Source organism: Mauremys reevesii, linkage group 11 (assembly GCF_016161935.1).
Source record: "Mauremys reevesii isolate NIE-2019 linkage group 11, ASM1616193v1, whole genome shotgun sequence".
NCBI lineage: Eukaryota > Metazoa > Chordata > Testudines > Geoemydidae > Mauremys > Mauremys reevesii.
This window is the reverse complement of record NC_052633.1, coordinates 10,861,370-10,877,003: the sequence shown is the minus strand read 5'-3', so window position 1 is coordinate 10,877,003 and position 15,634 is coordinate 10,861,370. Positions and strand designations below refer to the sequence as shown.

The window sequence follows — 15,634 nt, the reverse complement described above, 5'->3', positions numbered from 1 at the left end:
TATTTAGTGATCCCAGAAACTCTGGATGGGGCCTTGAGCCAGTGGTACTTGCCAGTTTGAAGAGGGATTCCTAGCTTTTTGAACCCAATGCTTGTTGCTGGTGACAACACCCTGGCAGACGGGTTACACCCAAAAGAAAGAGAACTCCCAATAGCAGGTAGTTGTGAGAGGACTGCACCTGCCTTACGCTGAGTGATGTACACTCAAGATGGGCAGTTCCTTGCGCACCCAACTTCAAAATCAAAGTTTGGAGAGATTTTGCAGGACACCTAATGGCCCTTTGCTGATTAGAGCTTCTGTCTAGTAGGTGGAGAAGGGTGACAGCAAATAAAATTAACAAAGAGAAAATGTACTCAGCTGTCTGTTAGTTTTCTGGAAACCTGAGCAATAAGGTTTTGATTCAGCAGTCCTACCTTATTAGCAAAGCACTTTAAGACCATGCTTATCTTCAGACGCATGCTGAAGTCCCATCAGCTTCAATGAGACTTAAGTATATCCTTAAAATTAAACAGGGGCTTAAGTGCTTTGCTGGATAAGATGGACCTAAGAACACTGGCTAATGCTTTGCTGAATTGGAATTGACAGCTGCTGTAAGTTAGAGCTCTGACTTCAGATATAAATCAATGTACCTTCGTGACTTCACATGTAAACTGTTATAACTCTGACTCTGGCCAAGCTACAGTGGTTTTTACTGACTGAGGATCTGTCTCTAACGTGGTCAGATATCAGTGATTTTGCTTTTAATTTAGCTGTTAGAAATTCTGAAGGGGGAATGAAAATCTGTCCCTTCTACTCCTCCGGCAGCCTATCGTACAATACAAAGGAGACACTCAACAAAACTAACAGGTGGGACATTTGGAACCAACTACACAGCATATAGTCACTGGGATTCACTGCTGCAGCAGGGCATTGAGACAGATTATGTGGGCCTGATTTTCCATTGCTGGGCACCTTCTGTAGCTGTTTAAAGTGCCTGCACAATGCTCCAAACTCAGCCTGACTGTGCTTTGCATCCATCTTCCACAGGAGTCAGTGACTGCCCAAGGAGGACCAGGCCCCCGGATCTGGATTTCTGAAAGTGATGGATAATTTATCTCACACTTCAGGAACAATCACTTGCAGGGAGCAGAAAGAGATTCCCCACATTGCGCCGTACACTACAGCACAGTGCTGCCTGGTGGGATCACTACTGAGGAGGTCTCCTCTGAAGCATTGGGTACCGTCCTTTTCTGAAGGCAGCAGACTGCACCAGGCTAACCAATGAGCTAATCTGTTATGACAACCCCTAGGCCAGTTGTACTTAAAGTTAAAGTGATACAATTTCAATGTGTTGACAAGCCCTTGTGGTCTAAATGAATAGATATTGCACCTACTTCATTGGGCAGTAGAGGGAGCAACTTTCCTATAAATCTGAGAAGGAACTGGTATATACTGACAGAGCTTCAAGAGTACGCAGTCTTGTTGTACAAGTGTGACTTCCAGGATATTAGACAGACAAGGTGGGTGAGGCAATATCTTTTGTTGGACCAACTTCTGTTGCTTCAAGAGGGCTTTCTATTTATTTGACCTCCCACTCAATGTAGTTTGGGGCACAGAGTCAGTTACTAACTGCATTTTACAGAGAAGTCTTGGATTACAACGATTTTGTCCTCCCTTGTGTCAGATGGGTGTTAAATGATCAGACATGCAGGATTCTGCATTCACCACTATTGGTATGTCTACACCTTGAGCTGGGGGAGGGGGCGATGCCCAGCTTGAGGAGACCTATCCAGGCTGACTCCGATTGAGCTACCTCACTAAAAATAGTGCAGCTGTGGCAGCACAAGCAGTGGGAGGGACTAGCTGCCCCAAGTGTTTCCCTAGAGTCTCAGGTGGGATCTTGGGGCAGCTAGTCCCTCCCACTCCTCCTGCTGCTGCCGTTGCTTTATTCTTAGCACGCTACCTCGATCAGAGCTAGTGGGGGTATGTCTCCAAGCTGGGCATTACCCCTCCAGCTCGAAGTGTACACATAACCTAAGGGTGAAACTCACCCCCATACAGTGGAGATCATCCTTAAAGCTAGTGGTTATAATAATAATATAATAATAATAATATAATAATAAATATAATAATAGTATTATTATAGTATTATAATAGTATTATTAATTATTTGTATTATCGTAGTGCCTAGGAGCCCTCCTCTTAGACCAGAATTCCATTGTGCCAGGTGCTGTACAAACAGAGAACAACAGTCACTACATTCTCGGACAGTTTATTATGACTGTATTTAATATTCAGCAGTAGCATCCTGTTCTGCCAAGCATTGAACACACACATATGAAGGCCTGGTCCTGCCCCAGAGACCTGACAGTCTAGGGCCCTGATCCTGCAAACACTTACCGACACGATTAACTTCACTAACATGGCTTCAGTGGGATTATTTATGTGCTTAAAGAGTTCCAGCAGGCTCCGGTTATGCCCAGACCAGGAAAGTAAGAACAGCCTTTTGTCAATATTTGTTTTCACTTCCACTCTTGGCTTAAACTGGAAAGCACAGCGATTGGGGAGGGGATTAAAGTGAACCAGGCTTTTTCTATGTCTAAAAGTTCAAATTCAGTATGAGTTCTCGGCTAAGTGCTGGTTCTCATTTTGTTTGAGGTGGTTTCTCTGTCCCACCAACTGATCAACCAAACTCAGTTATTTGTTGCAACAATGACATTTCTCTTATGATTTATGTTCTCAAATCTTTCCAATAGTCAGGAAAATCTCCCTTTCATTTCAATAAATTTATTTGTGTGTATAGTAAAATACATCCAGATTTCGAAGGTAATCTACCCACTCCCAGAAAGTAACATGCTTCCCTACATAGGTTTAATCTCCTAAAGAGCAGAATAAAAAAAATGCCCCATCCATGATTCCTGGGCGTTAGTCATACTGGAGATAACAAATCACGGAGGCTGGCACTACACACGCAGCAATTCACATGAAGCAGAGGCATGTTGCCAGGTGCTTCGGAAGAAACAAGAACGTTTCCATATAGAAAGTGTGACAACTGGTTGGGAAAGCTTTTCAGTTCCACATCTCTAGGGGACCCTTACAGCCAAGAGAGGGGGAAAGAGAAGCAATTAAACCCCACAAATATCTGCTGACAATATCCTTTTGCATTCATCAAACTTAATTCGATTTAAGGTTCTACATGTAAATCTGACATTAAGATTCAGAAGTAGTCAAAATGATGCTATAAATCCTAATCCTAAAATCCTCGCCAGGGTTAAACTTCTTGTTCCGTGGACACACATCTTGATAAGAAAGAGAGGCAACATTGTAAAGGAGAGTTCTACTGGCCAGTTCTTAAAATGCATTTGATTGGTTATATTTATTCAGCTGAAAACCAGCAGCCAATGGACTCTCCTGTTCTCACGTTTCTACAGCTGTGGATGGTGCTCGGTTGATCTGGGCACTGGCAAGTCGAAGCTTCCGGGTTCCCAGGCTGGCTTCCCCCAAGCTGTGGAAAGAATACAGCTAATTCATCAACTGCGGCAGGAGTTCTTCCTTCCTGGTCAGGGTCCCTCTGTTTCTGGTTTCAGTGACATACACAGATACAAGGTACATTTCTTGTTATTGCTACTGTTTATCATATGCTAACTTGTGCCTGGCAGAGCTTGTCAGGTTGAGAAGTTTTAATCTCTGTGAAAGAAATGCAGGATTTGGGGATGGAAAACAATTGACTGAAAATGTTTTTGGCCAGTGGGCTACACAAGGGCAAGTGATGATGGCTCAGCCCTAACTTTTACCTCCTATAAATGGTTATAATTCATTGGCTCTCTGTCCTTTACTCTGCTTCCTGAAGTGTTTTTCTTTCAATGCCCTTGTGGATTTGATAATAAAAGCACGAAGAACTGAAATACATTGAAATCCTTTAGAGACAGAATGGTAGTTTCTATTCTATAATATTCAGGTGCGGATACCAGTCCCATCGTAGCTGCGCCTAGAGGTCTTAAACTCCCATCCTCTTTGATGTATTCGTCTGCGCCCTGTCCCCATGACAGATTCAGATGCTGGAAGCTGGAGTTTCCAAAGGAGTTTTTGTAAAGGGCTGTAACTGACGAGTTTCCCGACAACTTCTACTGCACACAATCCTTCATGGACAGGGTTTATAATTAGGGTGAGCAGATATGCCGATTTTATAGGGACAGTCCTGATTTTTGGGTCTTTTTCTTATATAGGTTCCTATTATCCCCCACCCCCATCCCGATTTTTCACACTTGCTGTCTGGTCACCCTATTTATAATGCTATCAACCCCTTTTTCTCTCTCCAAGGCTGAATGCCATAGCACACCAGTGGGTTGCAGAATTAGCTGACTTAAACTTCAGAGTCAAATATTGTCCAGAGAAATCTGATGTGGAGGCAAATAACCTACCCAGGAATCCCCTTATGCAAAAATGTGACAGAATGCACTGAAGAGACAAGCAAAGATGTTTTGATTAAGCAGTAGCATCCTGTTCTGCCAAGCATTGAACACACACATATGAAGGCCTGGTCCTGCCCCAGAGACCTGACAGTCTAGGGCCCTGATCCTGCAAACACTTACCGACACGATTAACTTCACTAACATGGCTTCAGTGGGATTATTTATGTGCTTAAAGAGTTCCAGCAGGCTCCGGTTATGCCCAGACCAGGAAAGTAAGAACAGCCTTTTGTCAATATTTGTTTTCACTTCCACTCTTGGCTTAAACTGGAAAGCACAGCGATTGGGGAGGGGATTAAAGTGAACCAGGCTTTTTCTATGTCTAAAAGTTCAAATTCAGTATGAGTTCTCGGCTAAGTGCTGGTTCTCATTTTGTTTGAGGTGGTTTCTCTGTCCCACCAACTGATCAACCAAACTCAGTTATTTGTTGCAACAATGACATTTCTCTTATGATTTATGTTCTCAAATCTTTCCAATAGTCAGGAAAATCTCCCTTTCATTTCAATAAATTTATTTGTGTGTATAGTAAAATACATCCAGATTTCGAAGGTAATCTACCCACTCCCAGAAAGTAACATGCTTCCCTACATAGGTTTAATCTCCTAAAGAGCAGAATAAAAAAAATGCCCCATCCATGATTCCTGGGCGTTAGTCATACTGGAGATAACAAATCACGGAGGCTGGCACTACACACGCAGCAATTCACATGAAGCAGAGGCATGTTGCCAGGTGCTTGGGAAGAAACAAGAACGTTTCCATATAGAAAGTGTGACAACTGGTTGGGAAAGCTTTTCAGTTCCACATCTCTAGGGGACCCTTACAGCCAAGAGAGGGGGAAAGAGAAGCAATTAAACCCCACAAATATCTGCTGACAATATCCTTTTGCATTCATCAAACTTAATTCGATTTAAGGTTCTACATGTAAATCTGACATTAAGATTCAGAAGTAGTCAAAATGATGCTATAAATCCTAATCCTAAAATCCTCGCCAGGGTTAAACTTCTTGTTCCGTGGACACACATCTTGATAAGAAAGAGAGGCAACATTGTAAAGGAGAGTTCTACTGGCCAGTTCTTAAAATGCATTTGATTGGTTATATTTATTCAGCTGAAAACCAGCAGCCAATGGACTCTCCTGTTCTCACGTTTCTACAGCTGTGGATGGTGCTCGGTTGATCTGGGCACTGGCAAGTCGAAGCTTCCGGGTTCCCAGGCTGGCTTCCCCCAAGCTGCGGAAAGAATACAGCTAATTCATCAACTGCGGCAGGAGTTCTTCCTTCCTGGTCAGGGTCCCTCTGTTTCTGGTTTCAGTGACATACACAGATACAAGGTACATTTCTTGTTATTGCTACTGTTTATCATATGCTAACTTGTGCCTGGCAGAGCTTGTCAGGTTGAGAAGTTTTAATCTCTGTGAAAGAAATGCAGGATTTGGGGATGGAAAACAATTGACTGAAAATGTTTTTGGCCAGTGGGCTACACAAGGGCAAGTGATGATGGCTCAGCCCTAACTTTTACCTCCTATAAATGGTTATAATTCATTGGCTCTCTGTCCTTTACTCTGCTTCCTGAAGTGTTTTTCTTTCAATGCCCTTGTGGGTTTGATAATAAAAGCACGAAGAACTGAAATACATTGAAATCCTTTAGAGACAGAATGGTAGTTTCTATTTGTGACGTTATGACTATGATATAATATCTCATTGAAAGGGGAAAGGGCCAGAAAGAGTTAATTAACTCATAAACTGACCTGACCCATGGGTGAACCTTGAGGACGGGTTAGGAAGATATGTAAATGACTAGAGCTTTGAAATGCAAGTCTGCATTGTTAGAGGTAGAAGGGGAAATGTTTGCTCAGGTCTTGTGATGGCAGCAAACAAGTCTTGTCTATTGCTATAGTTTTAATTCAAAGATCAAAAAAGGAATATTAACATTTATAATGATACTTGAGTAAAATAGTATTATTGTCTATGTGTCTCTTTGAAGGTTGTGCTAACCTCTATCTGAACTGTTTAATGGGTAAATTACTCTGTGCTAATGGCCAGGATGTTTGGGAGAAGGAGTTGAGCCTATTGTTTTCTCAGGCCGAAAGGCTGCTGGAAATGTATAAGAAGCCTGGGACACGATCCTTCTTCATCTCAGATCTGCTTTGGGTTTCAAGAGGGGGAGACCTTAAGCCATAAGGATTGAGATCCCCAGTCATTGACTGGAGCCACCCTGAACATGGAACTTGGACTATAACCTATGGACTATTTCTAAAAGGACTTTTGGCAACTACAAGCTCATCTCTACTGTGTATCTGAACCTCAAGAATTGAATTCAAGTCTGTCTGTAGATTAACCTTTTAACCAACACTCTCTATCTTTTCTTTTTTAATAAATTTTAGCTTAGTTAATAAGAATTGGCTATAGCGTGTATTTTGGGTAAGATCTAAGTTATAATTGGACCTGGGTATGTGGCTGATCCTTTGGGATTGGAAGAACCTTTTCTTTTATATGATGAAGTAAGATTCTTAGGAATCATCATCATATCTGACAGGTGTGTCTGGATGGAGGCCTGAGGCTGGGCACTTTAAGGGAACTGCGTGGTTTGGACTTCTAAGTGACCGGTGAGGTACTGTAGAAGCTGTTTTGTGCTGGTTGGTAAATCTAAGTATTGGAATAACCACCAGCATCTGGGGTTTGTCTGCCCCGTTTGGTTTGCAGTTCACCCTGATTGAGTGACCTCAGCTGGCTCCCACGGGCAGCACCGTCACACTATTCTATAATATTCAGGTGCTGATACCAGTCCCATCGTAGCTGCGCCTAGAGGTCTTAAACTCCCATCCTCTTTGATGTATTCGTCTGCGCCCTGTCCCCATGACAGATTCAGATGCTGGAAGCTGGAGTTTCCAAAGGAGTTTTTGTAAAGGGCTGTAACTGACGAGTTTCCCGACAACTTCTACTGCACACAATCCTTCATGGACAGGGTTTATAATTAGGGTGAGCAGATATGCCGATTTTATAGGGACAGTCCTGATTTTTGGGTCTTTTTCTTATATAGGTTCCTATTATCCCCCACCCCCATCCCGATTTTTCACACTTGCTGTCTGGTCACCCTATTTATAATGCTATCAACCCCTTTTTCTCTCTGCAAGGCTGAATGCCATAGCACACCAGTGGGTTGCAGAATTAGCTGACTTAAACTTCAGAGTCAAATATTGTCCAGAGAAATCTGATGTGGAGGCAAATAACCTACCCAGGAATCCCCTTATGCAAAAATGTGACAGAATGCACTGAAGAGACAAGCAAAGATGTTTTGATTAATGCTGTCTTATAGTGCATGGATGTACACAGAGATGGCAAGGTACTTTGGTTGGCAGCTATTGCTAGCTGCCTTTTGGCAGCAGGAGACTTCTCCAGGGGCATTGAACCCAGGGCCAGCTCCAGGCACCAGCTTATCAAGCAGGTGCTTGGGGCGGCAACTCCGGAGCGGGGTGGCCCTTTCGGGTATTCGGCGGCAATTCAGCGGAGGGTCCCTCAGTCCCGCTCGGAGCCAGGACCTCTCGCTGAATTGCCGCAGATCGCGATCACGGCTTTTTTTTTTTTTTTTTTTCGCTGCTTCGGGCGGCAAAACCCCTGGAGCCAGCCATGATTGAACCCATCACAATGCCTCTTCCACAGGAAGACATTTTTTGGCAGCCCAGAAGGAAAATCCAGCTATTGCTAAATTTCTTCATTGTTAGTTATGGGGGGGAAAAGCCTAATAACCAAGATAACAGGGGAGGATACACAATATCTATTTCCATATCTTATCCTGCATTCTACCCAAGACATGTAAAAATCCGTAAAAGAAGTGATATTGCTTTCTGATATTGAGATTGTTCTATATCCAAGGTTTTATCATTTTGCATAATGTACAGGGTTTTTTATTCGGCAGATTTTTTTTTCTAAATAGCTTGTGATATGCTCAGTGACATTATGTGGTTTTACCATTGATCATATAGGCAGTGTTATTTCATACGATATGAATATCTTTGGGACTATGAACAGTTCAGACCTGGATATCCTGTCAGACTGCAGAACTCAGCTGCCACAGAGAATTCCTGCTTGACTGGCCTTCACCTGGTATTTGGGGGACCCAGGTTCCCATCTCTGGTCTGAAACTAGGCAGAGCAGAGACATGAACTGGGGTCTCCCACGTGTGTGCCCAACCCACCAGGCTACACAGTAGTTCTTATGCTCTCTGTGTGGCCCAATGAATGTTAAATTGCTTCTACACAATGGAAGAGCTTCAACAAGACAGAATGAAATTTGAAAGCTGGTTCTCATTTTACAGGGTATTAAGTGCCCCCTTTTTAGTTTATACTAAAGTGTTTTTGAAGTTCTAAAATATTTTTCCTGGTATTTCTGTCATTTTCATGTTTGGAGGGTTGTCTCCCTTTTTTCTCTTCCTCAGCCCCACAGTTATTTCAGAGGGGAAGGAGACAATTTTTTAAAAAATGAGTGAGGAGAATAAAAAAGAATAAACAAATGGTAAAAGGTATTTTAAAATGGCAAAAAAAAGGAAGTGTCATATTTTTGCAATGTTTGAGTGACTGTTTCTGGACAAATAGTCAGTTTAAAAAAGGTTATTTTTTACTACTTTTTTAAAATCTTGACCTGCTGTAAACATAGGCCCGGATCATTAGCTGGTGCAAATCAGCATAGCCCAGTTCCCTTCTGATTTCCAGCACTAGATGATCTGGCCCATGTCGTATTTCCTCCCACAAACCCGTTACTCTGCTTTTTACATTTACCACCTATACCCAAGACCAAGACACTTAAAAAGCAAAGTTTGCTGACCCATACTGAACATGAAGTATCTTTGCCCTTAGCTGATTCCAAGGGCTAGAACTTCAGTACCTAATGTGACTAATATTTTATTGGTTCTACCATTGATCCTATAAGAAGTATTATGATTACATAATCAGTAGAGTTTCACCTTATGGCTAATGTAACAAAGTGAATTTGCCTAATCCCCGTAGGTGCCAGATTCCTGGAACATGGCTGTGCGTTTGTTAGATACACAGTATAATGCAGATTCCTATCAGAAATACAGATTCTCTCCCTCTGAAAATCTCCAAAGTGTCATCTTCTCCTACCTGGAAGAAAAGGTAAGTGACACTCTCCCTAGGCTGAGAATACATGTTATTAATTCTACTGTGGAGAAGACCTATAGAATGCAGTAGGAGTGAAACCAATAGGATACCACAGACATTACTCTAATTTTCTGGAGAATCAGAGCCTTTACTTTGTGACTAGAACTGTGTATGTGTATATGGGTGTAAAGACGACTAAGATTTGACTCTTCATAAGAATTTGTGCTCCACTTGCTGAGACGTGTCTGTTCTCTCCTCAGAAAGTAGACCCCATTCGTCTGGCAGTGGATGTCGGCTGCGGGTCGGGACAAAGCACTCGCGTACTCGCAGCTCATTTTGAGAAGGTGGTTGGAACAGACATCAGTGAAGCTCAAATAGAGGCAGCCAAACAAGCTGCCTCCTTCCCAAATGTTTCTTACCAGTAAGTGTTCCGTAAAAGGATGCTGTCCCTTGGATGTGTCCAGAGTGCTGACCTTTGCACAAAGCAGCACTTTGTGAACAGGACAGATACGGGCCAGCATTTTCAAACAAGGTCAGTCATTTTTAGGTGCCTGATTTCAAACATATTGGACCTGCTTTTTCACAAAGTACTCAGAACGCACGACTCCATCTGAAGTCAGCAGGAGCTGCAGGTGCTCAGCTTCTGAAAATTAGGCCGTTCTGAATTAAATGCCTAAATATGAATTTTGGAGCTCTAATTTTGAAAACTTGGGCTGACATTCTTAGGCCAAATCACTCTTCAGTTCCAAGAGAACAAAAAAGGTAGACTTTTTTTCAATGTCAGATTTTCAACAACACCACATTTCCTCTCAGCAGAGTCCACACGTGACAAGTTTCATGCACATCAGGTCCCAAGTAGAGACTCCTCCTTCCCATTTGAAATATCTTCCCTGTTTCCCTTTATAGTGTGTGCCCTGCAGAGGAGCTGCCATTTGTGGATGGCTCTGTGGACCTCATTACTGCTTTTACAGCTGCCCACTGGTTTGATATGCCGAAGTTCATGAAAGAAGTGGATCGAGTTCTCAGGCCACATGGCTGTGTGGCCCTTAGTACCTACACTACAAACTTCAGTATGCACTATAAAGACTGTTCAGAGCGGCTTACAGAAATCTTCACTGAGGTGGGAGAAGAAAACAGTCCTCTTTTTTAAAAAAAGATACTGCAGACAGCAGTTTATAATATATTTTAATGCTGCTAGACACTTTCCAGTATAAGACCCTGTTTTCAGCTGCTTATAACTTTGCCAAACCTTAACCATTTGGGTTGAAATTTTCCTTTCTGCATCTTTGCCACATGCCGGATTATTTATTTATTTTTGTAAGTTTCAGCAAAAACAGTCACCCATTTCGAAAAACAGAAATAGAGAATAATAGGTGCCTTTGCCCATTTAAATATAAATTATTATACCCATTGTATTGAGATGGTCTAGTTCCTCCCCGCTCTGGAGCAGAGCTTGGAATTTCCAGAGCGGTTGTGCGAGGCAGCTTCCATCACATAAAACCCATTCCCAGACAAAAACTACCCTCACATTGAGGTATGGCTCAGGGTACATATGAATAACTTGGGATAAAATACATTAGTAGCTGTTGTAATTATCCCCTAACGAAGTATTACAAACCCAGGACATTCAGAGTTGTTGTTAGACTTACCTTCCTTAAGGTAAGAAAATGACTCTGGCAAGGTACCCGAAAAACATTAATTCAGTCCTCTATTGATACCATGTATTGCCTGTAGAGTTCTGATTAAGGCATTATAATGCTATGGTTTCTTTAGATTAAACTGATTGTAAAGACATGTTATATTTCTGTCTTCCCCCACCTGCATAGTGTCACTCTGTTAGGTGACCATTTTGAGGAGGGTATCTATCTCCCATTGCTCTCAATGAGAGTAAGGTTGCAGGAAGCCTGAACAAAAATGGCTGCTGTCTCCATTCACTTGGTTGTCACAATATTCCTGTCTGCCTCCTGATGGCACAGGTGGCCACAATCTTCCCAGAGGTGGCTTCATTCTTACTGGGTGGTCAGTGATCATTTTGATAGAGGGCATCTTAACCGAGGTCAGCCTTATGGCCTAAATCCCCGTAAGAACAATGGAAGAGGTTATGTCCACCATTTTGAAGTAAGGCAGTTTTTTATGGAATTCTCTGGAAAAGAACATTACTATACAAACACAGCAGAAAGAGATTCTGCTAGTACAAACAATGGTGGGTGAGTGGTCGGGGGGAGGGAAATGACCATTAAACCCAAAATAAAATTGTTCAAATGTAGCTCATTCACACAACTTCTGCGGGTATTATGTATAGGGAAAGTCTGAAGGGTCTGTATTATTCTGTTATTTTCCTGTGTAGCTCTAACTTCCCCTCAGGCCAGGCAACCGTGAATCAGGGAGTGCAGCTCAAATGGAGTGGAGGATCAAGGCCTTACGTAACATTTTTGTTGTTTCTGTTCTGACTTTACAGACCCAGGACCTGCTTCTTAAATATGCTGATGAAAAAGTAAATCTTGTCATTGCAGAGTATAAAGAGGTGTTTGAGTCTGTGCCTTTTCCAGACAAGAAGAGGTGAGAAGACGAGGACAAAACTGAATTGTATGTAATCTCTTGCATTGTGGGCAGTGTGAGCTCTGGAATATTGGGCACTTGGGCAGCATTCATTGGTGTTCACTTTGAGACTGCAGGTTGAAGAAGATAAATAGAGTTCACGGCTAGCAGGTAGCCCTGAGATCATTTGGTCCAATGTCAAACACATCTCCAGTCCTTGGTCTGTCTGGTTCATCTGTGTGGCCTCTTCATCAAATGAGAGAGGTTTCCCCGTAACCAAATGTCCAAAAAGGGGAAGGGATAAGAGATCATGCCCCACATCTTAATAATCCACATGAGCGAGGTCCTCAGATTATATCAGTCAGCATAGGTCCATTACCCTCCAGGTTTACTTCTCCAATGCTCTGGTTTCTTCCCACTTTTGCAGAGTTACCCAGATCTTAGACAGAATTCCCATGTCTGTTTCTGGGGTGATTGGGCTATTCCAGTCCTTCTCCATGTATCAAGCCTTTCTGAGGAGCGACCCTGAAGGAGCAAAATCCCTCCTTCAAAAAACTGAACAAAGGTAAAAACAAGTTAAGAAAACAAGCAGAATGTGGGCGGCTCCCTTGTATGACATAGGTGAAGAGTGAGGTCACTCACAACCTCCAACGCTGGGGGAAGGGTGGGGAGTCGTTGCACTGGTGCAGCCATCTTTGCTGTGGGTCAGTATTGTGAACCATTGGCTTTTTATGGGACAGATCCTCAGCTAGCTTAAATCAGCAAAGCCCCATTAACTTCTATAGTGCTATGCCGACTTTAACCAGCTGAGGATATGACCCAGTATTTCTGCCAGAATCCCCTATGTGTATTGCTGTCACTGGGGAAGCTTGATATTTAGCTTGATTCTTCATAAAATAGGCACCTTAGCTAATTTCCTCCTTCTGATACTTGGTACTGAGTATTAGTAAAGAAATAAAATATTGAGAGCTTGAGCTTCCAGTTCCAGCTTAAACCTAATAAACCACAATCTCTTGGGCTATATGGTGGCTTCAGTCTCTTCATTCAAACCCAGTAACACCAAAAGGAGTTTCCCATATGGGCAGCCTACCATACGGTCCTCAGTAATTACGGTTAGTGACTGGCACAGGTCACAAAACTGTTTTAGATATAGTAAGTTTCTCTTGAATTATCTTTTGTGTATCCATTTTTCTGATAAGAGTAGAATGTTTTGGGTGGGACAGGTATGTCTTAGGCTGTGATGCCAAGGCTGTCACCTCTGCCTCTGGTTGGACAGGAGTCAATCTGTATAGTGAGAAAGTAAGTGACCATTATTCCATTTCTTGTTTCAGGTTCCTGGAGACCATGGGAGTTTGCTCTAATGAAACCCAGGTAGAGATCGGGATAAGGAGTGTTTCTGTTCTAGGCTGCAAGGGGCCCTGAATGGAAAATCCAGCAATGACCCCATAGCCGGAAGAAAAATCCCGATTTTAGTATCTACTTATAACTGATGTTAACACCTTTAAAATATTTTATTAAGATCTCAATAAAGTCAATGGCAAAACTCCTATCTTCTTCAATGGGAGACAAAGGAGGCACAGAATTAAATAGTGTCAATATTAGAAGGGCTTTCATGGGGTGGGTTTTTTCCTATTTAAAGAGGAAAAGTTCAGTGTTCTGTCTGGCCATCGTTCAACAGGCATTGGAAGAAATCAAGGACCCTTTGCCACATAGAAGGCTGCAGAGATTGGATCATATATGGAATATGCAATAAATATGTTACCTAACAGCTGAGAGATTTTTAGAAGGCTTTATAATCCTACTGAGTGAAAATAACTTGCAGCAAGATCAACTGCTATATGTAATTCCCTGTCAATGGGGTAAGCAAATAGGAACAGCAATCATGTTGTAGGGTTATAGTAATAATACTTCACAGGCATCTTTCATCCAGAGCCCTCAAAGAGCTGTACCAGGTAGATAAGTATTACTGTCTGCACGCCACATGAAGTGAAGTAGAGACTAGCCCAAAACGTGCCAATTACAGAACTTCTCGTTACAGGCCAGATTTTCAAAAGAACTTGGCTTCCATTTAGGCACCAAAATAACTGACGGGATTTTCTAGAAATCTCCGCACCTTGGGTGCCTAGCACTGTGTGACAATCTGGCCATGAATGAGCTCTCTTGAAAATCTGACTCCATTGGTGGGTGCTGAGCACTTGAAAATCTGGCCCGAAGTTTCTAAGCTAGAATTAATGAGCGTGATTTACCACTACTCTGATGGACATAGAGCTACGTAATAATCTAAGAATATTGAGATGTAGAAATGTTATGAACATTGTATGTGAGCTGGTCAGGGAGGGGTAGTTATTGTATACTGGATTATAACATTTTCCTGTAGAAGGTATTGATCTAGCTTAATAGGGGACTGCCAGGAAAAAAAAACCAAGAAAACAACATGATAGCTACATACAAGCAAACCTCCCGCCAAACACTGTGGGTCAATTATAGGACAATAATCAACTTCCAGGCTCCAGCTCAAAAGCTGTTTTGCCAGGCTGGGAGCTTATATATCAAAAGGACACTAAATAGTTAAAAAGCACCTATCCAGAGGGGATAGACAGCTATATGGAGGGATTGCCAAGGAGACATGCATAAATTATCAGGCATACAGGATTCTGCATTCACCACTATTGGTATGTCTACACTTTGAGCTTGAGGAGACATACCCACGCTAGCGCCGATTGAGCTAGCTCACTAAAAATAGTGCAGCTGTGGCAGCACAAGCAGTGAGAGGAACTAGCTGCCCCAAGTGCGTCCCTAGAGTCTCAGGTGGGATCTTGGGGCAGCTAGTCCCTCCCACTCCTCGTGCTGCTGCCATTGCTTTATTCTTAGCGCGCTACCTCGATCAGAGCTAGCGGGGGTATGTCTCCAGGCTGGGCATTACCCCTCCAGCTCAAAGTGTAGACATAACCTAAGGGTGAAACTCACCCCTATACGGTGAAGATCATCCTTAAAGCTAGTGGTTATTACTATTATTATTTGTATTATCGTAGTGCCTAGGAGCCCTGCTCTTAGACCAGAATTCCATTGTGCCAGGTGCTGTACAAACACAGAACAATAGTCATTACATTCTCGGACAGTTTATTATGACTGTATTTAATATTCAGCAGTAGCATCCTGTTCTGCCAAGCATTGAACACACATACGCAGGCCTGGTCCTGCCCCAGAGACCGGACAGTCTAGGGCCCTGATCTTGCAAACACTTACCGACATGATTAACTTTACTAACATGGCTTCAGTGGGATTATTTAGGTGCTTAAAATTAAGTAGGTGTGATTTGAAAACAAAAAAGCTAAAGGAAGTGCCATCTGCCCTTCAGCCAGCAATCACTGGCAGATTTGGTGGGGTAGATCCTAAGGAGGGATGTGAAGGAGAATAAGAGACTGACGGCCTTTTCTTTTTGTAACCACTCATTTGTTAGCTGTTTGTCACTAGTGCAGCCTTTTAATTACCAGAGTTCCAGCAGGCCCTAGATATGCCCAGACCAGGAAAGC

The 15,634-nt window shown here is 42.6% G+C and overlaps 1 protein-coding gene across 3 annotated transcripts; it reads left to right on the top strand.

The window, feature by feature from the left end:
* Positions 1 to 3,447: 3,447 nt before the first annotated feature.
* On the top strand, positions 3,448 to 14,231 carry LOC120375164 (putative methyltransferase DDB_G0268948). Of its 3 annotated transcripts, XM_039495886.1 has the most exons (8): positions 3,448 to 3,585; positions 5,603 to 5,777; positions 9,450 to 9,578; positions 9,824 to 9,984; positions 10,470 to 10,683; positions 12,022 to 12,122; positions 12,529 to 12,666; positions 13,433 to 14,231. In XM_039495886.1, the coding sequence occupies exons 3-8, from the start codon at positions 9,468 to 9,470 to the stop codon at positions 13,521 to 13,523; spliced, it is 816 nt and encodes a 271-aa protein (XP_039351820.1). In that variant the 5' UTR covers positions 3,448 to 3,585; positions 5,603 to 5,777; positions 9,450 to 9,467; the 3' UTR covers positions 13,524 to 14,231. The 3 variants fall into 3 exon arrangements, with proteins under 3 accessions (XP_039351820.1, XP_039351822.1, XP_039351823.1); XM_039495888.1 differs by lacking the exon at positions 5,603 to 5,777 and having other exon boundaries at positions 3,534 to 3,585; XM_039495889.1 differs by lacking the exon at positions 3,448 to 3,585 and having other exon boundaries at positions 5,582 to 5,777.
* The last annotated feature ends 1,403 nt before the right edge of the window (positions 14,232 to 15,634 follow it).

What these genes read in the sequence shown, in the direction of transcription:
- LOC120375164 (XM_039495886.1), top strand. Translation starts at nt 9,468, where the DNA reads ATGGCTGTGCGTTTGTTAGATACACAGTATAATGCAGATTCCTATCAG. An exon ending in TTCCCAAATGTTTCTTACCA is followed by an intron (nt 9,985 to 10,469) that starts GTAAGTGTTCCG and finishes TTCCCTTTATAG; the next exon opens with TGTGTGCCCTGCAGAGGAGC. An exon ending in TTACAGAAATCTTCACTGAG is followed by an intron (nt 10,684 to 12,021) that starts GTGGGAGAAGAA and finishes CTGACTTTACAG; the next exon opens with ACCCAGGACCTGCTTCTTAA.